Source organism: Leuresthes tenuis, unplaced genomic scaffold, assembly GCF_036924035.1.
Source record: "Leuresthes tenuis unplaced genomic scaffold, fLeuTen1.0.hap1 SCAF_3, whole genome shotgun sequence".
Taxonomy (NCBI): Eukaryota; Metazoa; Chordata; class Actinopteri; order Atheriniformes; family Atherinopsidae; genus Leuresthes; species Leuresthes tenuis.
Window position 1 is genome coordinate 13323346 of NW_027325357.1, and position 26178 is coordinate 13349523.

Genomic DNA, 26178 nt, shown 5'->3' on the forward strand with positions numbered 1-26178 from the left:
CACCAAGACCTCACGCACTGATAAACGTGCAAGGTCAAGCATTCCTGTCACAAGTCACAGCAGCAAAGTTTCCACACTGTTGGACATTAGAGAAGACTTAAATCACATGCAAAAAAAAAGTATTTTAAGTTTGTTTAGGACTGATTGTTGAGTGGATGAATTGATGAATGACAATGGACGCAGTTTACCAGCAGCATGAGAGCAAATACAAATGAAATGACCCAACTTGAGATCTGGCTTTTGTTGTTCACTGTGTATAAATAAGCAGCAGAATTCACTCATCAGTGTCTTTTATTTGACTAAGATTAATATTTTTATTAGTTGTTTAGAACTTATCTGCAATCAAGCAAAGACAGGCATACAGAACAGGAAGTTCATCTGGATATCCGCTCTTTACGCCAGAAGTTTTCCCCAGATGCTAAACCCTGAGTTCCATTGGACACGTTTGTGTTGTATTACAGCTGCGACATATCCATTTTAAACCAGGCTCGGGATTTCAACAGACGAAGGCCATTTTCAGAAGCGTCCTTGAAGTGTCGTGGCAGTGGCCGTACTCTTTAAAAATACAGGATTGGTCTAATTTTGGCAGAAGCCACTATAAGCTCCACTGAGACGATGACTCAAACAGGAAAACAGCCACAGTGCGACTGAAATCCTGTCAGTTCTCATAAAATAAACGCCCATCCTCTTTATACTCCCCATCTTATGTAACATCACTACCACCATACAACTGGTGGTGCCAGGTCTTAAATCAATGGGTTATAAGAATGTGTGTGACCCAGTTATTAGATACCACGGAATTATAAGATGTTGCCCAGCTGAATGTCAGGCAGAAAAAAAAACACTCTGCATCTGAAACGTTCCTGGCGTGACAAGAAGACACGTAAAGGACATAACAAAACCACATGGTAGCTGAAATCCAGAGTTTAGCCATAAGATACACATTGACTCGGTTTGAACACCCGTCCACGAGAAGACTTTTTGTTGTATTCTTGTAGGTATTTCACTCTTTGTTGAATCGTCTTTAGAACAATAAAGAAATGGAAAGAGAGCCATCATACAAACAGAGAGCCCCATCCCCTGCCATCCGATAAACAGGAGGAATTCAAAACAAACGAACAAATGAAAGCAAGCTACACATATGGAAGAGAGTAATTCAGTCTGCGACAGCAAAAGCAAGGACGCCACAGTCTTTCAAGACTCCTGGCCGTTCCCTGAGTCCCGACATCTTCACTATGCTATCGTACCTTTCAGCTGATAAGCTGCTGTCAAATTTTACCCAACCGCCGTGGCTCCTTGCAAACATTTACGTCACAAGCACCCCTGTCTGACAGAATACATGTCCATGTCTGTCGTTTAGCTGCATCTCTTCTCCTGTGAGACGCTACTCTCTGAGTAATGATAGATATCTGCTGCGTTTCTTAGTTTTGCCAAAACTCACACAAACTCCCCACAATCGCAACGGCAAAACAGAAATTTGGATTGACTGGATTTCCTAACTTCTCTTCCTCAACCAGAAGTCGCTGTTGCATCCAGCAACCCTAAACCACATCACTCTGTGTGGTCCTCTAATTGCACATCAGATGGAGCCAGTCTCCATGATGAAAGCTCGACTTTACGCTTTGTGCTTTGGTGTCAGTCCTAATATGTAAAGCAGATGTGTGTTTAACAGCAAAGCCCATCAGTGGCTGTGTAGTCCTGCCTAGCTGAATGTCTTCAGAGGCAGGATTCCCACTGGGGCCACCCACACTTAGGATGTAGTCCTCTGTAAGAAGGCTAATTATTTTTTAAACGGCTTGCCGAAGGAGCAACAACACTGAGTCATCTGCCTGAAAGTGGTAGTGGCAGTTAAATCACAGCAATTGTAAAAGTTGCCTCTTGATTCCAAAAAAACAAATAAGTGGAGCTCTGGCATTAGTTTTCCAGAAGCACTGCTTTTACCAAAGCCTACAATGTGGTAGGCAACCCTGAAGCTTGGGTTGTGTTTTTGGGGGGGGGGGGGCGTAATCAGCAGCAGCAGAGAGTTGGCTGAGATTCCACCAGCCGAGGGCTCCAGCTAAAACCTGCACTATCTGATCAGATCCCAGCCTTGTTTCAACAACTAGCCTGGATTATACTTGTCATATCAACTGGAGCCCAGCTGATTATAAACACGTTCACACAGTGATTGCATGCAGCTTACTGCTGGACATCATGGAACATCCAGCCGTTGCTTTTAAACCAGCGACAGCTCAACGATGGGTTGTTGATTGTGTTTCTGCCAGTGCCTTTGAGGTGCTGTCATAGTGAGTGTGTGTTTGTGTTGAGTTCAAGCAGGGAGGACAGATACTTAAGTCTGGATCTGAAGCCAAATATGAGTTTCATTTGTCATATTTCCATCTGCTTTTTTTTTATCCCCAAATAGAAGTATTGCGTTAGCATGAGTTGATGGAAACAGTAAAATTCTGGTAACTTCCTTGATTTCACAAAAACTCTTTCAGATCGCTTATGTTTTTTTTCTCTGTAGTAGTTGATTACCTTAAGGGGGAATGAAATCAAAACTTTCCAGAAAACATTCGGTGACATTGAACATTTTCTACATCTTCTACTCTGTTATCAGTCTCACACAGTTCTGCCAACTACATCTCATCTGGAACCCCATAAAATCTCCAGGTCCATAAACCTTTCATCTTAAATGAGCGTTGCCTTTGTTGTAATGACACATCTCTTCACCTGTGCAAAGTGCATTCAGGCAGAAACTTTACAGTACAATGTTAGCAATGTTAGCAATCTTCAGCTAACATTGCTATCACCAGTGTGCTCAGCTCTCCAGTGGAATTGGTCCTCAACTGGTTTTCCGCACGGCACGACTTCATTTGTGTCTGACAGATGATATTTATCCCAATCCTGGTCCTTTCCTGGTTCTTTGATGCGAATGAGGCTTATAATTCTAATGGCAGTGGGTACAAGCATTAAAATCAGGTGCTGATCCATATGTCTTATTGTAAGATACAGCTGTTTTTGTCAAGCGCGTCATAAAAACTTTACATTACATTACATGCAAAAACTGAGGCTAAAGCTGCTCATGCCAGGCAAGAAGTCGCACGCTCAACAATTCATAAGCAATGCAGAAGAAATAAAGAGACAACATTGTTCTCATCTGCAGCTGGTTAATGAGACTAAAATGAGATTAATGCCTCAGCCTTGTGATATGTTCACATTTTGTAAGAGAAAATTTGGGCCTTTGCAGCTTATGGCAAAGCAGATGCACGTTCTCGACCGTCGACAGAACTTACATCCCAAGCTGTTTGAGGGTGGAGTTTAGAGAAAGTTAAGTTTCAAATCTAACCTTAAACAATCACGTGGCTCATTTTAACGTAGCACATTGTAGGGAAAAGCCGTGTTTTTGTATCACTTGTTGTTTCACAGCTGTTCATCCAGGTCTAAATTGTTTGTTAACTCTGAACGAAATAATCTCTCTAACTGGTCCGAACTGATTTTAGCTTTCCAGAAATCTGCTACGGCATTGCACCAATGGAGGTAAAAGGTTGAGAAACATCCCAACTATTCAGCACTGCTTGAAAGAGTGTAGTAAAGTTGTTGGCTTCAGTTTGCTCGAGCTATTCATGTTACATAATGGCCCCCCTCCCCTTTCAAATCTCCCCTTTCCTTCCCACCTCCACCTCCTTTTCCATTTTGCACAAAAGATTTCACACAGGCTCACGCACACACACGCAGACACACACTCTCGCCATCAGTGTGGCATGGCAGCCGTCCAGAGAGGGGCTCCAGTGTCGCCGGCTTTCAAAGAGCTCTTTGCTTGCTGTCCTTTTGATGGCTGCTCCCCAGCAGCAGTGGAGCAGAAATGCAGAGCCTCCAGCTTTGATATGAATTTGTCCCTGATTCTCCACACCGCCCTGCGACCTCACACTGAAAAAACACTCAAGATACAGCCTGTACACAGCAGACTGCGGGACAGGTTGATGTGCAGCGGGACAGGCGAGACACCTCTTTTTATTGGCTGCTGGAACTAATGACTTTTGTGCACGTTAGCACCCATACCGCAGCCTTCCTTTTGATTCAGGTCAAAGTAAAGTCAAAGCAGTGTCCTTTTTGAGTCAAGTTCAGATAGTCAGAGATGAAAATGAATTAAAACACAGTGCACTCCTGCTCTCAGTTACCAGATTAATCAACAGGTTTATCATATCGGGTTTAGAAATGAACCAAGTTCATAGATTAAATATTAAGATTTTATTCTTGATTAGATTTCAGGAGCTTCAGGAAAAAGACGTGAGCCCTGTTTTGTGGAGTTTGTACTAAACTGTAATATTCTTAAATGCGTCTGGGTGAGGTGAGGAAAATCGGTACTGATCTCACGGCTGCATGTGAAGTAGGAGCTGGAAACTTAGGGAAAAGGGGACATGGTTCTGATGGTTTCGTTAGATGCTTTAAAAAATAAAGAAAGTTCAGGCTCCTCTCACAGAGCAGAAGCCTCGGAAGGATCTGCAGGCAACCTGCAGTCTCAGTGGGCCGATATTCAGTCTTCATTTTTGAGTTGCTTCATACACTGAGAACGTAAACAGAAAAAAAATGTAAATGAGGTCAACTTTCTGGGTATTCTGCTGTATTAGGAAGCAACATAGAGAGCAGGAGAGACACTGTGCTGCTCCCTGCTTACTAACAAGCTCTGACGCTACACATTAAAACTGGTTTTGTACAAAAGTGTGACAGCACTATTCATAATTAACTTCCACAAAATATTACTCTGAATAGGGTTTTACAAAGACACAGACTACTACTTCATTATCTCTCCCTGGAAGAACCACTTTCCGTGCTGCAAAGTTACTGCAAAGGGGGGATTCTACCCAATCGCATTTTTTTAATTGGAACCACTTTGACTAAAGGCCACTTAGGTTCTGGTAAAAACCCTCGCTCGACCCACACAGAAACCTACGGTGAGGATGTCGCACAAAGGCTTTGATAGAAATGATTAAGCAGACTTAAGCTACTGCTGCCTGAAGAGACTAAAGACACAAGATATGAGCGGGCCAACGTGAACCTGTTAGAGATGCAATTCAGGGAGTTTTAGTGCTGTAACACATCGCTGCTGACCATCACTCTGACCCATCAACCTTCTGAATTATCATGTTCATTTGTTCAGAATTGAAATTGTTCATATTCAGAGGTTATACCCTCCGGTCTGATGTTGCTGGAAAACAAACACTGCTCTTTATGAGCACCTTTTTTTTTAAATTCCCATTCGAAGTGAATCTGAGTGATGCTTTTTGTAGCCGTTTCTGTGGCGGACCTCATCTTCAGTGGACCATTAAAAAAAAAAGTCCCTTTCAGTCTCACTGATATACAGGGAGATTTTTGCTTTAAATTGATTTGTTAGATTGGCGGTTTCACACGAAACCTTCAGTAAAAGTAAGTGAGAGCCATCGCTGCTTGTAAATATTGAGCTTTTTCTCTTCACACTCCTGGAAGCTCAGCCTTTAAGGAGATAGCCTAACGCTTTCTTTGTACTCCTGACCTTCTTCCGAAAAGTGACACGAAGGCACAGCATCATACCAAAATGTAAAGTCAGCGGTAATGTTGCCACTGAGCATGTTTACGTGACCCTGGAAAAAAACCAGTGACTGTGTTCATAAGATAAAAGTCGGACTTTTAACTGCAATACTGCGACTGGGGTTTTATTCATTCCTGCACGTATGTGTTGAAATGGACTCAAATGGGCCTAGGCACTCGCTTAAGGCATTTCCACTGTTGATTCACTCCAATTAAATGCAGCGTCGTCTGACAAAATCACCATTCAAGTAACTTAAAGACAACGTCTGTGCAGTGCTTTCAGCTTTCTAACGCGCACAATGATCTCCCAGAGAGAAAGTCATACAGACTCTATTCCCCTCGTTGCACGTTAATAAAATGAATGGATCTCACACCATGCTCTCATGGCTGCACGTGCCCCACTTAGATGTCACAATATTTATTATCACGAAGCAGAGGCTTTTCCTAAAACGTTTAGAATATGTCAGGTTTTATTGGCTTTGCTGAATGTTGCCTTTCAGCTCATTAAGCTGTGGAGCAGAGGAATGTATTTGTGTATGTGTCAGGATCGTGTGTGTGTGTGTGTGTGTGTGCACTCAGAGCCATGTGTGTTTGTTACATTCCAGAAACTGCTCGAGGTATGTGAATTACGTCTTAGAGAGGGAGAATGTGAAGAATTTGCCGCCATGAGACGGCCACTGTTGTTTACTGACACACTATTGCAAAGGAGGTTTGGTGTGTGTGTCTGTTGGAGTGTGTGTGTGTGTCACTTCCTGGTAAGAAACCTCTTAGTAGTGATTGTGAGTAATTGTTTTCAAAGCTCTCTAACATCTGGTGCACATTGAGCTGTATATTCTCTCAAGTGCATGTTGTTGCTCATCACTTCCTCAGATCCTGTTTCTGTCTTCAAAGTAAATGCAACATTTATGACTATTGTTAGAGGCAAATTAACTCCGTTCAGTCCTGTGGTTCAAACACTTCGACCCACGGCACCAGTCAACGTTTGGACAGGGCTACCCTTTCATCATGAATGAGTAGGTGTGTCCAACCTTTTGACCGCAGCCCTTACTGCTCTGTAATACTCTGGTTTAGATTTTGATCCACTGGGTTTGTTCTGCATAATTATTTCAATGCAGCGTAAGTATTTCTGCACAAATGTGCACAGCCCAGAAGACTGCAGAAGTTGTAGGTTCATTATTTATCGATTATTTGGATAAAGAGTGCAGTAAACGGAGAAATCCAATCAGCTCAATGCTTGGAAAAGTTCCTCTGAGGATCTCAGCCTATTCAAAGTCTTCTGTCTCCCAAACAGACGGAGTGTCTGCTAAAATGTGCTTTAAAGTGTAATCTTGAGCGGTCCTAAGGGCAATTTTTTAGTTACCTTAGAGGATCTGCCTACATGATCATATGACAGTCTTTTAAGTTCACATTCTGCCTAAGTCTCCCCCGCATATTGAGCTTAATTCATGATCACATGGGTTTGCTTTTTTCTCATAAATGTCTTTAAATACTCTTATTTTCTGAGGACCAGCAGCAGCTTCTCTGCTTTATTCATCAGAGCTCAAAGTATTAAGCCTGATAGTGTCATAGGGGTGTGAATATTTAGATGTAGCATGATTTGATTTAAACTGTTGGGCTTCCGTTTCGAGTCCATTCAGTACACATCAGTTTCAGAATCTGTTCAGTGCCACAGTCTTGTGTGCAAAGAAAACACAGATAACCTTGAAAACAGAGTTTATGTTTAAATATCCAGAGTTTTTATCCTTAAAAAAAAAAAGATAGTTTAGGCTTTTACCGTTTTATCACTGAAAAGCTGAAGAATAGTTTCTCTGCAATAAAAAAAAGAAAAAAATTGCACAATGATAAGATCAATTTTGGCTCAGTTGTCTGCATCATAAAACTGGAGGCCCTGGAACACCAGAGCAGCTCTCTGCTGTGTTTCTTCGCCGTGTGTCTTGTGTCTTGACAGAAAACGTAACGTCTAACAGCTGGCACGGGCGCACAATCTACGCCTGCACATATGTGGGATAATTCTCCAGTGCAGAAGTTGTGGTCATCTTTGTATGTTGCTTGCAGTTCGGGAAAATGGAGGATAGAGTGAAAAAAATCTAATTCTATGAGAAAAAAAAGTCAGTTAATGTATTTTAGTTTCTCTTATCCATCACGGTTCCAGTTGAGTTAGCTTTGTCGTTAATCAAATATTCAGGCTTCGTGCAGCACAACTCGGTTAACATTATGTTGCCTGAATAGCTTGCGTTGATGCATCACATCCGCGTGAATCCTGGAGGTGATGCATAAATGCTCTCTCACTTCACTGAGCAGCCAATCAGAGTAATCTCTCATTCTGACCGTGACTCAGTCTGACAGAGGAAGTCGGTGTTTGATACATTAAAAAACTAAAGAGACGGATGCTCAGCAACGCTCCAAAAGATCCTGAAAGTCTGAGATCTGCTTGTTTTGTTATGGCCTTAAAGGCCTCACTGTCAATGTTTAGACAAATGTTTGTCTGTTAAGAATATGCTTGGAGTTTGGTAAAATGCCCCTGATTTTTATTTTTTTAACTGACAGCAGATGATGTGAGCCAGGTCATTTATAGCATTGCTGAAATACTTTCATTTTGCAAGTGTACATTTATTGACTCACATCCAGCTCCTTGTTTAACAGGAACATCTTGTCTTTTTCCTCATCAGATTTGGGATATGAGCGATGACGAGAGCATATGAAGACCAGGAGCAGCCGGACGTAAAGGACTCCACTCTATACTCTACATTTTCCCTTCTTATACGAATTTCACATTTACAAACAATAAACTCTGTATTAAACACATTTATGGATGGACCATCAGCACTGAGCAGTAAGAAACAACATCAGGAACAGAGCTTCTTAACAGGTGATATTATGTTTATACAGCTCTTGTATTTAAGGAGGAATTACTCTTATCCTTATCACCTGTTCATGTGTAATCAGTCACTCTTTTATTTACGGAAGCTCCATCAGCGTTTGGATGACGAAAGCTTTTTGTGTGTAAAAAAAAAAAAACAAAACGCTTCACTAAACGATCGCAGTTTTAATGCCTCAATCAGCACATGTAATGGGTTTACTGGAGAATTGTTTGGCAAGATTCTGACATCTGCTTGCTCATTCAGTTTGGGAAAGAGCTGCAGGTAAACTGTTAAAGTACAAAAACACAGCTGACCACTCAGCAAATCCATCCATCTTCCGTTCTGTTTACTAGAGACTGTGATATATACACTGCACCTGATACTAAAACCAGCTTTAGAAGAATTCCTGCGAGGGAACCTGTGCACAGATGTTACTGTACAGTTTAATGACATACAGTCCACTGCAGACAACCTGAAACCTAATGAAGGAGAGCCAGCGGAGTAACTGTAGGTCTGGGTGGTTCATGTTGATGCATGTAGCTGTTGGTGTAGTTTTTCTTCTTCTTCTTTTTTTTTTTTCCTCTTTCTTACTTTGTAGTGTCCCGTGTCTCTGATGTTTTCCATGTAATGGCTTTCAAATTTCCTCAATGCCAGGGGTATTTACGAAAGAGAATCAAACGCAGCAGAAACAAAGAGGATAAGATTCGCTTCGGACTGAGTTTCAAAGCAAAGCCATAGTAACAGTAAAGATGCATATCATGCAAAAAAAAAAAAAAAACACGAATCCATCTTCTTTTTTTTTTTTCCTCTGGATTTTAAATTAAGCCACGGATTCTGTTATTCACGACTGGTGTTTTTGCTCTGCCACCTTTTCTCTGTAAGAACTTAACCAAAAACTGGAATAAAGTATCTCTTTGTCATTCGTTAACATCAAAGATCTTTTGAGAAGTTTGAAAGTGTAGTTTGTGTGTGCACTCCACACCCTTCCACATTCTCGCTGGATTTAGCAGCAACTCTAGAAAAACTGCACGTTGAAGCACTTCAAACTTTCACACAACCACTTTGAAACAGTTGAAGGGCCGAGGCCCAACACACACACACACACACACAGAGTCAAACAGTGGTTTAAAAGCACTTTATTGTTCATCAAGGCTACTTTACGTACAAAAAAGGTGGCCTGCCAAAACCTTTTTAGTAGGAGACACAGAGCCACAAATTGTTGTTTCTCGATAGAAACTTCCTTACAGTTCAGAGTACTACTACCACTAAGTACATGCTACTTCCACTTCAAAAAAGGAACTGGAAAATGTGGTGCAGTCAGAGTAAAGACCAACCCTCTTTGATTTATCTGCTCAATATTCAGTGTGATTACAGATGGAAACTGGCAGCAGATTCACGGTTAACATTTCCGAGCTCATTTACTTCTTAGATCAGTTCAACAAATGCCCAAAACTGGACTGATGGGTTTACATATTGCTCGGTTCTCATCTGCACAACGAGATTTCTTCTTACATACAGAGTGGACATTGTGCCTGCTCGCTAGCACACGACGAATGTTGGTTTTGTCATAAAAAAAAATGAAAAAAAATGTCTCAACTGAATTGGTTCCGTCTCTGCAAAACGCGCAAATTGCTCGAGAGGCCCTTAGAAGGATTAAAATTTGTTTAAATGTCTCTGGAGTCACATGATCGGCCACGAGTCAAATGATCTGAGAGCGATCGATGGAAGTAGCGATTGTCAGCGACACACACCTGTGGCTTGTTGTGGTTTCATACGTTTCCTGTGTTCCTGCACTTGAACCTTTACTCTAACAAGACAAACTCTACAGACAAAAAAGATCAACTTTTTTCACAAAAAAAAAAAGAAAAAAAAAGAAAATGCAATGATTACAATAGAAGGACAGGAAAACAAAAAAAAAAACAACAATTAAATAGCTACATATCATTAACAAATTAATTGTTCCTCAAAAAATACCTACGATTTTTTTCTCTGTACATTCGTTACGCACAGCGTAATGATGGTCTTATAGTTACCTATCATAAAAAAGTATTTTTATTAAGTGATTTTCCTACAGTGTGTAGGGAGTGTGTGCCGAAGCATAGAGAGCGCCTCCTACCTACAAGGTGGTAGTGAAATGATAATGAGAACGTAAATAATAATAGAAAACAAAATCCTCTGGACACCGAGCACCTTTCCCTCACGTTTCCTAGTGTGACGCTAACTACGCTGGATATCAATCAGGGCAGGGTAACTGTGCGGAGGGGGGGGGGTGGGCATTGCTGCGAGACCCTAAACGGACGCCTCACGACTCACAACTTGCGCTTACAAAAGCACAGCTCCTGAAGCTCTGCCCCCCCACCCCCCCAGCAGCCCAACCTGCCTGCGAAGACTCGCCATCCACACCACTCAAAGCTGGCCACCGTGAGCACATGAAGATGGTCGACTTCTCACTCTTTCATGAAGCTCGGAGTATCGGACTCCTCCGAAAACTTCTCCCCATCGGTCCTGGTTCTGTCACATCTGTTTTGAGAGCTAATGATGGAATGTGTGGACATTTTAGGGAAAAGAGAACGCAACTGCCTCAACGCAAACAAATCTAAACCTCATCACCTGTTGACTTAAGCTCGGTGACGTCCGACACAGAATGACACACTTCTACATTGTCAGCTATTACAAGCCCAGTTCTCTCAAGCATGAGTCTAAATGTCCCTGAAAATGTTATGGCACGACATCGTGGTTGTTTGTTTGTCAGAACAGTGTGACCAAACTACAGCTGGGAGGGAACTCCGGGACAAGCAGCCCTGGCTACTTATTGGCTCCGTCTATCGATAAGAGACACTGGGTGAATTTGAGGCCTGTGTTAAGTTCCCTACTGGAGGAATGTATGCCACCTTGAGTAAAATTCATATCCTTACAATGCCGCAGTGTAGCGGAACTGCAGAAGAAAAAAAATGCATCGTTCTTCACAAAATAAAAGCAATGAAATACAAAATAAAAAAAGGTCTGGACACCAAGTCAGGAAAAAAAACGTCAACGGATCCCGCCATGAATTCAGATCATTATCAGCCAGGTGTTTGGTTCAGCCTGCTAGCATCTCTCTGCTAAGTCATCCAATTGTTCTTTTTGTTGTGTAATTTCCTCCCAATAAGGGTGATATTTAAGATGCCATTGCCTGTCAACAACATGTTGGACAGTGATCATCACAAACTCTCCAACGACTGTCCACCAAGTGCTGTTGGTTGAACACTGGTACAGAGGTGGGACCTAAACAGGCCGCTCTGCTTCAGGCCCAGGACGCTTCTGATGGAAAAACCCCTCGAATGACGAATTTGTTGACTTGGTGTCTCAGCTCAGTCACGCCGAAAGGTTGTAGCATCCTGTACCACCGATGGATCAACATCTTACGTAAGCCTAAAATGAGCCGCGCACCCCAAAGCCGACTCGGCACCAGGACGATCATCGCTCTGCTGAGGCAACGTGGCGCCGAGCTCAGGTGGCTTTGAGAGATTAAACAGAGCCTGTCCGGAGGCTGTCCCACTATAGATGTTTGTTACCATACTGATATTAATGGAAAACAAAAACACAAAACTGTAATAACAACAACAACAACAATAATAATATGGAGTACAACTGACCCAGCAGTGAGTGTATATTGTCTATGTCTGTTACTGACAATAAAAGAAGTAACAACTAGCGTCTGAATGAAAAGGCTAATAGTAGTTAAGTTTGAAATGCTAAAAACACTAATAGATACCAGCTATTAAAAACAAAACAAAAACATGCATCTGTAAAAGCATAATTTACCCTTTAAAACCTTGTAGAAAATGTTCAAACCACAGTGTGTAGGAAAGGGAGGGAAGGATAGCAGGGTGTTGGCCAATTGTGATTAGAACACCCCTCACGATAACAAAAGGCGGGTTTTTTTTTTTTTAAAAGAGATATGCAAAATCTTCTCTACCCCAAGTTTTTTTTGTTTTAAACCACAAAGAGTGACGTGCGGCGTCATCTATCCCCTCGTCCCCGTCAGCAGATACACCTGTGAAACACATCAAAGCACATTGTTCAGCAAAGCCCAACCTTTAACACACTCCAGGTTGATCCTCTCCCGTTTTCAGCCCTAATCTATCCTCATTATGGCTGCGATGTCCTTTAACACCACAGTTGGCTGCTCGTGAGCTCAAAGGTAACAATTTCACGGGAAGTACTATTGCTCGTTTGATCCTCGCTGCTTAATAAAAAGAAAGAAGAAAAAAAAGTTGGATTCAACTTAAAAGTGGCGCTTGAATGGAGGGCTGGGCAGCAGAGGCATCATTTACTATAACAAAGTATTTCGACAAGTTAGGACACATTTAATCTAAAGAAGATTTTTCCCTTTATGAATTTTAAGTGCAGTGAACTTCCGTCTTTGCAAATTTTCTGCACTGCCACAGACTTTGATGTTTTAGACCACATTAACATGTTAAAGTACAGATTAAACATTAATTTACCTCACTAGTACCCCTGTTTTATATATATATATGTGTCTAAAGTGGTATCCATGGTGATGTTTTGATCCCACAGTTGATCTATTCACACCTCTGCCTTTGATACAGAGAGCCATCCAAGCAGACTGACCTTTAGGCTGAGTGCTGATGGTGGGGACAGATCTCAGATCAGAAACTGACCTATATAGACACTTTAGACACTATTACTCCCCATCCATCATATTCATTATATTAAATCTTCTAGCAGTTGGCCAAACGTGTAAAATGAAGCATGTGTCTACTGCCCAAACTCACCGGCGTGCATGTTCCATTTTTCAGAAATGCTTTCAATAAATAACAAGGGTAATATTGGGTACCTCAGCTGGGGTTAGGGTTATTCTCAGGTGGACTTTAAACAGGAGTTAATGGGAGGTCCAAACACAAAAGATAATGACTGACTGCATCCAAATCAGCTCCATCACCTTCAGTGTGTTCAACGGCAGATTATGAAGCCGACATGCTACCCTTTACTTTCTTCAGCAGTAGTGCAAATCAGACTGAGTCGATCTGAGGACACGCACACATGAACAAAACAACCAGGACACGTACACGGGGGAGAGAGTGGAGGGGGTTTACAAGATGGCTTTTTGTTGTTTTGTGTTTTGGAGGTGGGCATTGATAAACATCAGTGTCTGAGGTTTCTTTGGTAGCACGTTCAGGTGGTTTGTGATTGTTCTCGGTTATCTTTTCGTTCAAACACCACACATCTCATAATGCAGAATCAGTACACAAAACTACTGTTAAAGAAACAAACAAACAAAGAAAGTTAATAATTAAAACACCGTCTGTCCTCTCTCGGTCTATGTACATATAACTACAGACACTTGCTCAGCTCCAAGCTCAACTTGCAGGGATGAATGACTGGAAGGAGCAAGCTGATGCTCCAGTCGAGTTTCACGTGGATTCATCATCAGTCAGCACTGATTATTGTCTGGCATTCGCCTACCGGAGGACTGAGGGGGAAAGTGACCGTGTCTTTATTGCTTGATAGATCCTCTAGGAGTGCACAGTGAGAAAGCAGGCTTCGGGGTTTTGGCTGTTTTTAGCAGACCAGCAGGCAGGCATTCCCTCTGGGATGCTGGTGACAGACCAAAGTGGCAGAGGCATGGATGTTGGAGCCGGGATGATTGGCTGAGCAGAGAAACAGGGGTGGGGGTGTGGGGGGGGGGTGTCCTCCCCCTTCAGGAGACGACAGAAGGAGAGTGGTTGTGATTGACCATGTGACTGTCAGGAGAGGAGTTTGGGCTGCTGCCGGAGGATGAGGGACTCCCCTTGTTTTTGATCTGGTGCCAGGTTTCGCCTAGCGCCTTGGCAAAGTGGTCGTCCACTGAGCCTGTGATGGACACAGAGTTGGTGGCGGTGGGCTCGGGTTCCTTGTAGTTCTTTCCGAGGCTGCGACGGAAATGTTCTTCGATCACAGGATCGCAGGCTGTGTTGGCTAAATTGAGAGAGAAGAGCATTTTTAGTTGCTATATTGATAAAGAAAACAGAAACGCCCCGCCCCTTTTTTTCCCTCACTTTTTTCTCACTGTGGGTAATTTATAGCCTAACGTCAGTTTGAATACTGGTTATGTGCATTTAAGATCACTGGAAAGATCTACTTAACTTTTCATAGCATTTTTTTCACCCCCTAATATTAAATCACCATTTTAAATTTCACTGGTAACCTCAATGAGATCATTGAGATTTCACTGGGATCGTAAAAAAAAGCTAATAGAAATGTATCAACCCACAGAAAACATGACACATACAGAGAGAACAAATAAAACAGGCATGTGTTTGGCTAAGTCTGAAGTGACTTTTAAAGTAGAGATAACAGACAGGATTGTAAATCCAGAATGTCGAGGTTTCATAACAACCGCTGCGCTATAAACAGAAAGTGGAGAATATGAACGGCACGTCCTCTGCTGCAGAACTGCTTGTGTGACTCACTGTTGATTCTCCTGTAGTTGTTCGTAAGGTTGGAGCAGCCGTTGTGGGAGACTGGACAGCGAGACAGGTTGCAGTTTCGATTGTTAGCTGGGGCACAAGTGATCACTGAAGGGCGATTCTGAAACGAGATGGCAAAGATTGTGTTGAAACGCAGTTCAGCGGATAAAAGCAGACAGCTCCGAGAAGAGTGAACAATCAGAGATCAGGCACTATTCATGTAAAGATGTCAGAGTAAAGAGAGGTTCGCAGGAGACCTATCCAGTAACCACCAGGATTTGAAAACATTTATACTAACATGCCAAATGGAACATTTCTGGATAGTGGTATGATTGTCACCTTTCATGTGGGAGATCTGAGTTCAAATCCCCTGCATGAAAGGTACTATCTCCAGTAAGGGTCCTTAGGCAAGACCCCCTTACCCTATCTGCCCACCTGTAAGTCGCTTTGGTTAAAAGCGTCTGCTAAATGCATATAAAAAAACAAAAAAAAACCCACTTCTATCTACCATGAACTGAACAAAAAGTCACATCATGAAGGGAAGAGTTAAGATTTCACTCGAAAATTTGAGATAAATGTGTTATCTGGATGTTACCTGCTGGCGTTCCACTGCGCCGACTGTGTGTGGCAGTGTGGCCAAAGCCGCTGTGTTACTGCGTGCCGTCTCCACCATGCTGTTTTTGGTTAGAGCCAGAGGCTGGTCCATGCTGGCTAAGCTGGCCAGGTGATGGGTGTGGCTATACAGGTGGTTGCTGTGGACTCCCAAAGCACTGGGCACCATCACACGCTCGCTGGGGCTCCGGCTACAGTCCTTGGCGATGGGGGAGTTGCGATAGTCTCCGTTAGGTTTCCTGAGAAGCCGCAAAAACAAGAAGAAAAAAAAAAGTTTGAACCTCTGCACTTTATTCTTTTCACATTTCACAACGCATTAGTTATATAAGCACATGAGCTTTTACGAGAGGTCTGGTGCTTCAAACTCTTTCTGAAGACATGTCACTTCATCCAGTGTCAATAAAGACTCAGCATGATGTGGGACGCGTGCGTTCAAAAGAAAACACGATGGCGAGTGAAGAAGCAAGAACTGACAAGGAGAATAAAAGCTGAGCAGTGAAGAGACCAATTGATACATCAGTAGCTAAGAAATGGCTCAGAGAGACAGATGGAGAGAGAATAATTTCAGGGAGAAATGGACAGGAAAAAACTGGAAATTTTAAATGGGGCTTTGTATCACTGAAGGACCAGGAAATGCTATTAATACTGACACACACACACACACACACTGCTTCTCAGATTGCTGTAAGGTTTGATAAGGCCACTGAGTACAAACACTGGCTCTGTCTTTCTCTCACACACACACACACACACACACACACACACACACACACACACACACACACACACACTGTGCTAGCAAGGCGAGGGGAACACTCTCCTAAATTTATCCGACATGGATGGATTCCAAACTTATCTTTACACATGGGGACAAATGGACCCCAAGTTCAAAGCTTTAAAGCGGTTTCCTCAGTACAGAAAAATCAACTTTATCTCTGTAGTGAGCCTGCCGCCAGCTGCACTTACTGCTGTCAAATGAAAACTCTGAAAATCCTGCGGGGCTAAAACAGCATAAACGCAGGCTGAGAAGTTCCCTGTCAACATTCGATTAAATCTATTAAGCTACTGTTCATATTCCTCTTCTGAACATATGTAATATGAAATCCTGCCATTCTATTCAAACTATGAGGTCATATTCTTCTAATCACAGGCGAAGCAGAGATAATGATAAGGGATTAAAGTACCAACAGTTAAACACAACACAGATTTGGGCTCTTTTCCAGCTCTGATGATAATGACTGTGAGAAGTTTGATACACACAGTTTGTGCCTGATGCTGCGCAGACTTGCTTGCAGTTTAACAAGTAGTGATTAATTTAGTGAATGCGTCATATGTGGTCTGGGTTCTTTGTTTCTGTCCGTGTGCATGCGTGTCCACTTTGCTCTGCGCCCCTCTGGCAAACTGAGGCCCACTTTCAGGGAGCAACACGCACTGTACCTGCCTCCATTTCTTTTTCTAATCTCCAGCTCTGCAAACACCTGCACATAATCATCTGATCGTAGATTTAAAAAAAAAAAAACAACAACACACATACACAACTGAAATCCTGACTGGGGAAAAGATCTGTTAAAATCACATGTTAATACACTACACTTCTATAATGGTTAGAACAGAACAACCGCTTCACATCCTCACACAAGTGAAGCTTAACTGAGAACAGACTCGGTAGCGGGGAAAAGCAGCAGGTACCCTTTAAGGTTTGTTTGGATGCGAAAACAACAAGTTCAGACGAACAGTTGTAGATCCATGTGACCAGGCAACCTGACTGCTGGCTTATGCATCTGGAGTCCACAGAACCGTCCTCCCCAAATAACACAGAAAACACAAGAGAGGAAGAGGTGGGGAAAGGGGAGCTGCATGTGAATGGTCCGGGCCTTTAGTTTATGAAAGAGTGAGGTCGGTAGTTTCCTGCATTTGTGCCGAGAGCTTACAACAGCAGAGACCCCCCCCCCCAGTCTTTTTGTCCCCCCTTATTTTTCTCACTGCAGAAAACTTCCTGAGGGTTAACAGAGGGAAAGACTTGGCAGCACTTACATAAACCCTGGCCCACAGCTCAACAGGTTTACCCTTAGTGGCATCAATTCTGAGTTTCGTTTAAATAAAAATAAACGACTAATGGAGTCGATCACTTAGAAATCAGGTCATAATAATGTCGGAGTGAATAAGGTTTATTTCGACAACATATACATGTGTGTAAAAAACAACGCAGCAAACAAAAGTTTTGCTGTATAACTTTATATTACTTGAAATGATAACTAATCCCTAAGTGAAGAGGCAGCTAGCAGAGATCTCTCATCCCCTGCCACCAGCTGGGTCCTCAGTGAGGCTGTGTAAGTTCCAAACTTTCATCACTGCCAAAGAGCAGGCATGCCCACATCCTCATACAAGAGGGGCTGTCAAAAGGAGCCAGTGAATGGGGTCGAGAAATCCCTCCAAAGAATAGTGTAGCTGTCCAATCAACCGCCACCCCCACCTTCCCCTCATCTGATTACCCACCAAACCACATTTCATGTCGGGAATCAGGCTTTCAAAACCCACCTCGTCTCTTTGTCTTTGTCTCGCTTTGCTCACCACTCAATTATCGTTAGGGTCGCAGCTGGGGAGAGAGGGAGAGGACGTAAAGGGCGGCTGGTGAGGTCTACGCATGACGCATCGGCACGGGGGAGGTATCAAGGGTTTGAGCCAAAACGGAGAGGGCTAGCAGGTCTGGGACTAGAGAAGAGGAAACAGCCTTTGAAAATGGTTTTAAAACTAAAGACACTGCAGTGACCATGTGGCAGAAGAAGAAGAAGAAAAAAAAGATGCTACAGGGACAGATCACTCTTATGGCCCGACAAAGCAGAGCTAAGACTGACTGTCCCGTAAGTTGTGCCTCTTCCATAAACTCTCTGACTGAGTGTAAGAATGAACTCCTTGGCACAATAAAACCAAAGCAGATATCTGTTTGATTCCATTTTACAAGAGTCTGGGTTATGTGAAGCCTGGCATTAGTGGTAGTCACTGCGGTGGGGACTTACTGTAAGATCCCTTCATTTAAAACCCAGAGTCTAAACCCTCGATACATAAATGATATGGTGATATTTCTTGAACAATATTAAACTACTCACATCTGTCATTAAGTACAGCCTTTTCAGTAACCAGTATAAATGACACCCTGTCTTCAAGTTAACCTCAAGTTTCAGATTGTGATCATCTGAATGACTTAAAAGGGTAGGGGGGGTCACTGTTTTACTTCCGTTTTTGATCATGGAAAACTAATAAACATATTACTGTTAAAAATGTGCCGGTTACCCATATTTCACATTGCTGCAAAGGCATGGGAGCTATAAATATGCTACACTTTTTCTCACAATTGTGCTCTGAAGCCTTCAGAGAAATCCTCCCTGCAAATATCTGGTTCGGCGCAGGTTCATATCGTACTCCTTTCAGAAAATGAGTTCACAAAAGGAATAAGAAGGAAAAGAGAGAGATACACACAGGAAACATCTGGAAAGAATCAAGGCCTGGAAAGGAGCAGACCAAGAAGAAGAAGAAGAAGAAGAAGAAGAAAAAACAGGAGGAGGATGAAGGCTAGACCACAGGTTACAACCAGAACCAAACTCTGCAAGGTCTACAGAAAACCACAATATATATATATATATATATATATATATATACACACACACACACAGAGAGAGGACCACAGGGTTTATCCATGCTATGTATATAAAGTATACAAACATCTCAACACAGTTTACTCTGCTGAGTCCTGGCTTTAGAAGCTGGTCTGAGCAGCACAGGATGGTCACAACATTTACATCCTTTTGGACAAAATAATCAAAACCCACAGGAAATTCACCTGAACAGATGTCCTCTATAGTCTATGAATGTGATCGAAACAATCTGTCAAATTACTCATCGTCACAGAGACACGCAAAGCAAAGAAAAAAAAACTTGACGGGAGCCGTGTTGAATCTTTGTGAAACACTGACAGAATTCGGACAATTTTTTCCTCCAATTAACTGACTGCAGGGAAAGGAAAATGTTTTGTTATCAAAGCCGGGGTAGATCGGATATGGGAACAACCACAAGAAGGCCGAGAAAACAGTGTGATCGCACAGAATCACACATACAGAAAGAAAAAGTCTTGCTCCTTTCTTCACATGCTGGTTACATAAATGGTCCCATGTAAAACAAGAGCGGAACAATGACTTCCCCAGCCCTGGACACACATACGTACTCACTGACTCTCCCCTCGCTTATTTTCTCCCCATTTGGCCTCTGGAGAAACTTCCATGAGAACAACTTAGTGATGGAGTTCCCAGTGAAACACAGCTGCGGTTTCTGTATCCTACATAAAGCCTCTGTAAAGTATATATGGAGCAAACTTCTACACTAATGCAACAGTGTAACACAAAAGTAAACCAGGCTGCACACTGCTGTAAGTCTGCACCGTCTGCAGTTTTTTTCAGTGTAATCTTTAGTCATTTAGTCAGTTCTTGGGAGTAATCAGTCTGACTATGCTGTGATGTCTTCTTTTTTTGCTGAATTTAAAGAGTAGCTTCATAGTACTTTGCCAGAAACGTAAATCAATTCAACAACTGCCAAGTTTACCTTTACCTGAAATCAACTAAAGCAGTACCTTCCGTGTTCAATGTAACGTGTTTGCTGCTGAAACACTTTTCAGAATCCAAACAACATCTCTGGCTCGTACGTTTGAAGAGGAATGAAACAGCTGAGGAGTTTTTATACTGGCGGGTAGAGTGGCGGGCAGGCAGGCAAACAGGCTGCAGCAAGCTTCCAGCCCGCAGGCTCCAGTGGACAGGATAAGGCTTCTTTGTTCAAGACTCCTCCTACTCCTCAGAGAAAATGAGAAAGTAGTCCCTGCTGCCTGACCTCACTCCACAAAAAACACACAGAAGCACACATACAAATGATCACAGATGGGAAAGCACACATGCATGTACGGACAGCAGACACGACACATGTGCATACCTGCAGAAACAGATGCAGACTCAACACAGACAGAGATCAAATCCACATTACCAGCCAGCCACTAGGACTGGCATCATTTTTATCCACTTTTTCTTCTCTGGAATGAGTTGTAGAAAAAAAAAATGAAGAAATGTGCTTTTAACACTGCTGAAAAACATGATATCTACAGCCACAACACAAAGTCTCTTAGTTTACCAAACATTTTAACACCTTTTAATCGTGCAACATTAAAAGCTCGAGTAAAAGAGAATTTTCTTCTCTCCTTCACCAAGACAAGCGACTCCCTTCAATTTTGGCTTGTCGAGGTTGGACAACAAAGGAAACCTGAACATCCACCTTTGTGGCCCCGCCCTGAATTTGAGGTATCAGGTGTCAACGCTCACAGAAAATAGCTTACACACACACACAAAACACACAAAAATGCAATATAATCTGCACAAAGGAAACTCCCATTTGAGGAAAAACTGCTAAAAAGTTTTTAGACTCGAGAAGAATGAACACAAAAGCTTCTGTAGGTGCAGCTAAAGTTAACATCGGGCTGAGCCGTCGGCGCAAACAAAAAACAAGCTGCACACACGCAGCCAGCGAAATCCAGCTGCTCGTGCGGACAGATTGACATCTCTGGATATCTAATCTGTGGGTTTCAGTGTGGGTTTTTTTTTCTCATTTGTTTTTATTTCCAGCCTTGCCATTTGCAGAGAAATGAGCAAATGTAAATTTGTAAATGGGGTATGTCTGTGTGTAAATGGGAGGGGGGGGGGGGGGGGGGGGGGCTCATTCACATCACATCAGTCACATCACTCAACCTACAGAAGTTGAATGAAACAGAAATGCATTTGAATAATAAAAAAATTAATTAAATTAAAAAAAAGCAGACCCACATTGTTTCAATGGGGGTTGTTTTTACAAGGATATTTTTAGCTTAACTTAAGATTGCCCATCATTCTCCACTTGACGGCATATCACTGCTGTCAAGGCTCGCAGGACAGTTAAAACTGGGAAACATTTCAGAGGCGGACTCTTACAGCAGGTTTCAACAAGTCGCTCAGAAGTTACCTTCACCGGGGAAAGAATGCCCTCGGAGAAAGCTCAAATTAAATGACTAAGGAAAAAAGAAAAAGAGACATCAAGGGTGACTCTGAGGGAACTAGGTCTCCAGGATAAAACTATGTCTTTGTGAACTAGAAATCCCTAAATTTGCCTCCAAGTTGCACCAAGTCAACTGGTAATTTTCTTTGGTTGGGTGGAGAATAACCCACAGCGCCAAGAGTCAAAAGACTTCAAGGTTAGAGTTGAAATGAAGATTAAATAAGGGGATTATAGGAAATGATCATGCCACAGTGAGCAGCTTGAAAAGCCTGAGACATCCCGGCCATTTGCATCGGTTTTATTTTTAGCAAACCTTTTTCTGATTAAACCAAATGGTAGAAGGAGCTGCAGGACAAAATGAAAGCCGATGCAACAATACGTTCTTTTGTACTTTGGCACACCGACTTGAAAAAATTAAATGAAATTCAACTCGTGATGCACAAGTGGGAGCATTTGGTCATGAATGCATGCAGAGGTCGACCACAAAGTCCATCTATAATTACTCACACAGTGAAAACGGGTTCAGACAACAGAATAATACACCAAGGGGAAGCTGGTTTCACTGTGGAGTGTCGTGTTAATGCTCCCACTGCTGACACATCCATAACAGAAAACAAAATGACTCTGCACAAATGTCAAGACGCACAAGCTAATCCTTTGTTATGTGAGCCCGGATGGTCACAAGATGAAGGAACGACCCCCTTCCCTTTACGCCACTGGAACACCTCAATTCAAAAGTCCCACGTTTCTTCCTCTAACCCAAAGCACGGCTGCTGTATCACACAAGCGAGTAAACACCTACAGCTCATTTTAGCATCTTGAACAGCAAATTAACATCATTTTCTGAGAGGTGAATCATACGGTACAAGTTATCCGACTTTAAATCCAGTGCTGCTCATATAAATACAAGCTGACTACAGCTGCAAGTTTTTTCTGCTAAATCAAAAATCTAAAGATGGAAGAAGTGTTTGACAACTATTAGCTTGGGCAACTTTATTTCAACATGCACAAATGTGCTTTGTGTCAGTGTGCATGAATGATTCACACACACACACACACACACATTCAGCACATTTGTACATGTTTAGCTCAATAAAAACTTAGCAATCAGACACTTCTTAATTAAACTTTCATTTGCTGTGTCCCATTACTTGAAATTTGTTCTTCTGGATGTACCGGTTAAAAGTGGAGTGCTTAAGAAGCTTCACAGCTCTACCTAACACCTCCATGCCTATCTGCAATAAATAGCAATGGCTGGCATCCCGTGACTGGCTGACTCCGCTGCTCCTTCGCCACCAACCAGCGCTCCAGATTCTCTGGAATCTCCTGGAAGCGGGAATGTGGGAAGGCTTTGAGTCATTTTTCTGTTGTGGAGTTCCTGTTTCCAAGCCTCCAGAGATCTGCAGCTATATGAGGTGTGTAATGCTGTAGAGACAGCCAAACCTGGCACAGCACCCCGCGGTTCAAACCGGGACTTCTGAGAAAAATCTCCCTGTGCAGCTCGCACATAGCCAACAGAAACATTTGCTTGCACAGGCGAAAAAAAAAAAAAGAAAAAGAGACTGAGAGTTTTGTAAATACGGACAGTATAAGTAGCTTTTAGGTAGTGAGACCGTTATAGAGTGTGTGAGAAAGAGAAAAAGAGATTCAGTGATAAAAACTTTTGTGGCAGCTTGTCACAAGTATATTACGGAACGAAAGACTAAAAATTAACTGTATTTCAGGGTCTACTCACAGCTGTGTGGCAAACAGTCGACTCATCTTTGCCACATGCTCGTTGTCGTCCATGTCGCTGTCACCCTGGTCCCCGCTCAGCTTCCTCTTGGTGGGGCTGATTGGAGGGGGTCCCGTCCTGTGGCTGGAGATGGAAGAAGACGAGGAGGAAGATGACGAAGAAGAGGAGGAAGATGACGATAGAGACAGGGACTGGAGTCTGGGGTCTCCTCTCAAAGCTGCTTCACCTGAAAAGGGAAGACAGCAGAGAAATGGACAGTGGTTAGATACTGAATCTCTATTCCAGAGCATGAGACGTTAAAAAGTTAAAAAAAAAAAAGTGTGAGTCAGAGATCAGGTGAGTTCTACCTTGACTGTAATTTTGGCAACTTCATGCGGAGTTGCTGACAACTCACAAAGTAACAGCTCCAACCGTACCATGAAGTAAATGTAAATTATTGTAATTGATCACAATTACAGTACTTTCAAGTAGTAGGTACCAGTTATATTGCCTCTTTAAAACAAGGTGACCGCAAAAAACTACTTCATGACAGTGTTTTTTTTTGTCCAGGCTGTGTTTCAGCTCAAACTTTGGATTTTGTTGACTTATGCAGTTTGCTGAGTGAGGCATAAACCTCTGGCATTAGCAGGAGTATCTGGTCAGGAATGTTTTGAGAGAAATAGCTGTGGATGGATTCCGCATTCGTGTATGTGTAGTGTGAACCATTTCTCTCTCTGCAGTCTTATCCTGGTACAGAGGGCCTACAGAGTTGTCAGTGAGTGGGAGTACAAGCAAAAGAGAATCAGGAAAACTACCGCTGGCTCGGTCTCCAAACGGGGACTTTCCACTGCTTCCACGGCCTCGTGTCTGTATCCGTCTGACTTTTCCCAAATGAAACTTAAAGCCTGAACTAAATTTCCCTCGCAATCTAGTTTTCTCCACAGATCCTCATATACTACAATACAAATTAGCTACTAACACTTTATTATCCCCCCTAAAATTGTGCTTTAAAGCATATATACACTGAAAAAAAACAGTGTAATAAAATGTCTTATCCCTCCACAACTCAATGATTTATATTTAGTTTGTGCATGGCCTCAGAAATACAGCAGCAGCTCCTCCTCCTCTCTCTCTCTCTGGCATGTTCCAGCTTGCCCTGCTGTGACCATGGCAACAAGGGTGACATCATTGTTTTTGGCAGGGCAGAGGGATGGCAATAAAGAAGGAAGACTGTGACACCACACTGTCCGACCGGGATTCAGGACACACAAAAGCTTATCAGAGAGGAAACCTGTAAGTGTTTCCCCTGCAGGCCAGAAGGACGTTTGACCGAAACAGCGAAGCACTGACCACTCCAAACTGAACCTGAGAACCACCGATGCTCATTCACCAATGAAGTGCACTGATCTAAAAGCAACGCAGCAACACTGTGATGCATTCTACACGCATAAAGGTTATCAAGTTCACTTTTTGTTGACGGCAGAAAGAAAAAGATGATGCAACCTGACACGTTTCAAATTAAATACGCCTGTAAGGCAGATTCAAGAATAACCGCTGAGCTGATTTCTTCATTAGATTTACGAAATAAACTGACAGCTGGGTGAATGATGGTGCTTCTTTGGTGGTAAAGATATGACGGACGTTAACATGTGCCCAGTAGCAGGCAAAACAAAACGCCGGAAGAGAGGCAAAGGGACACGATGACACGAGCTACAAAGGAGCAAAACAATTGTGCAATTTTCTTCAATTTACTTTCAAATCAAAGGACTGATGGGGACAAGGAAAGAGAAGGTAGTCAAACATATCTGTTAGGAAAAAAAAAGGCTCTACTACACAATAAAGTAGCAGCACCTTATACTCTACACATGAGACATAATGACTTCTACAGTTTCTCCATATATTTGTTCAGAAAAGAAAGAATCCTCTCATATAAGATGTTTTTCTTTCAATAAACTGCAGACAATCAGTGGAAAGAGGGCAGTATGAAATTAAAACTCCACTCCCCCCCAAACCCTGCTCTCTCGGTTCATTTGGCCAACATGATCAAAGCTTATTTCTCTTGATAGAACTTCAAACAGCTCTAAATCAGGATGAGATTGGATTACAAACTGGGGTGAAACCCTCTCTCTTTCCATTTCCGTCTCTTTTCCCACCCCCCCTCACTCTCTCTCTCTCCCGTTCGGATACTTAAAAAAAAAAAAAGATGAGTCTTCTTTCTTTGTAAAACAGCAAAGTGGTTATTTTTGGCTGATTTTCTCGGTAACTCCAACTGTCCTCTGGGTTGCCTTTATCATCTCATCTTTTTTCTTTCTTAAACTTTGGAACATTCAAAAGGACAAAGATAGAAGTTCTTCCACAGAAGTTCATGTGTGCATGAGTTGAACTTTTAAACTCCAAATTGGACTGGTTTGATCTCAGACAGTGTGAAAAAAAAGCAAGACAGACAGGCAAAAAAGGAGAGAAGTTGACAGAGGTACATGGCTTTGAGGTGGGTTTCAAACCGGTTTGTTTTTTCCTGCTCAGCAGCAAAAAGAGAAGGTCAGCATTCCCCTGCACCCATCGCTGCCAGGCTTACAACCGATGGCAGCTTTACAGAGAGAAACAAATGTGATCAGGTAAACAATGAAAGAAAGAAGGACAAAGTGATGAAAGATTAGTAGGGAATCGTGGAGTTCGTTTTCTGCCATTCAGGCTGATCGGCGAAAATTTCCCACTACTGACCAAATATCCTCCCCTGAAAAGAAATACAACCAATGCAACATTCAGAAATTATGTTAAGTTAAATGGGATGGAAGCCTCAAGTTGGCAAAGGAAACTGAGCATAATTTGAACAGAATGTGTTACGTATAGATAGACCAACCCCAAGAGAGCTCATAAGAAAAGATACAAGATTCCCTGCCCACTGCTTTACCTCAGCAGGACGACATGC

The 26178-nt window shown here is 42.5% G+C and overlaps 2 protein-coding genes across 3 annotated transcripts in view; one reads left to right on the plus strand and one right to left on the minus strand.

Annotated features, from left to right (window-relative positions):
- atg7 (ATG7 autophagy related 7 homolog (S. cerevisiae)) overlaps positions 1-10208 on the plus strand; it is a 73535-nt gene extending 63327 nt beyond the window's left edge. The window contains exon 19 of the mRNA XM_072381897.1: positions 8217-10208. Coding sequence (XP_072237998.1) covers positions 8217-8249 — 33 coding nt within the window. The 3' untranslated portion in view covers positions 8250-10208. The remainder of the gene's footprint in view (positions 1-8216) is intronic.
- Positions 9529-26178, minus strand: part of vgll4b (vestigial-like family member 4b) — a 34941-nt gene continuing 18291 nt past the window's right edge. For both annotated transcript variants that reach the window (XM_072381899.1, XM_072381898.1), the window contains 4 exons: positions 23271-23496; positions 15456-15711; positions 14864-14981; positions 9529-14369 (listed from right to left, as the gene is read on the minus strand). In XM_072381899.1, the coding sequence (XP_072238000.1) occupies positions 14113-14369; positions 14864-14981; positions 15456-15711; positions 23271-23496 (857 nt within the window). In that variant the 3' untranslated portion in view covers positions 9529-14112. The remainder of the gene's footprint in view (positions 14370-14863; positions 14982-15455; positions 15712-23270; positions 23497-26178) is intronic.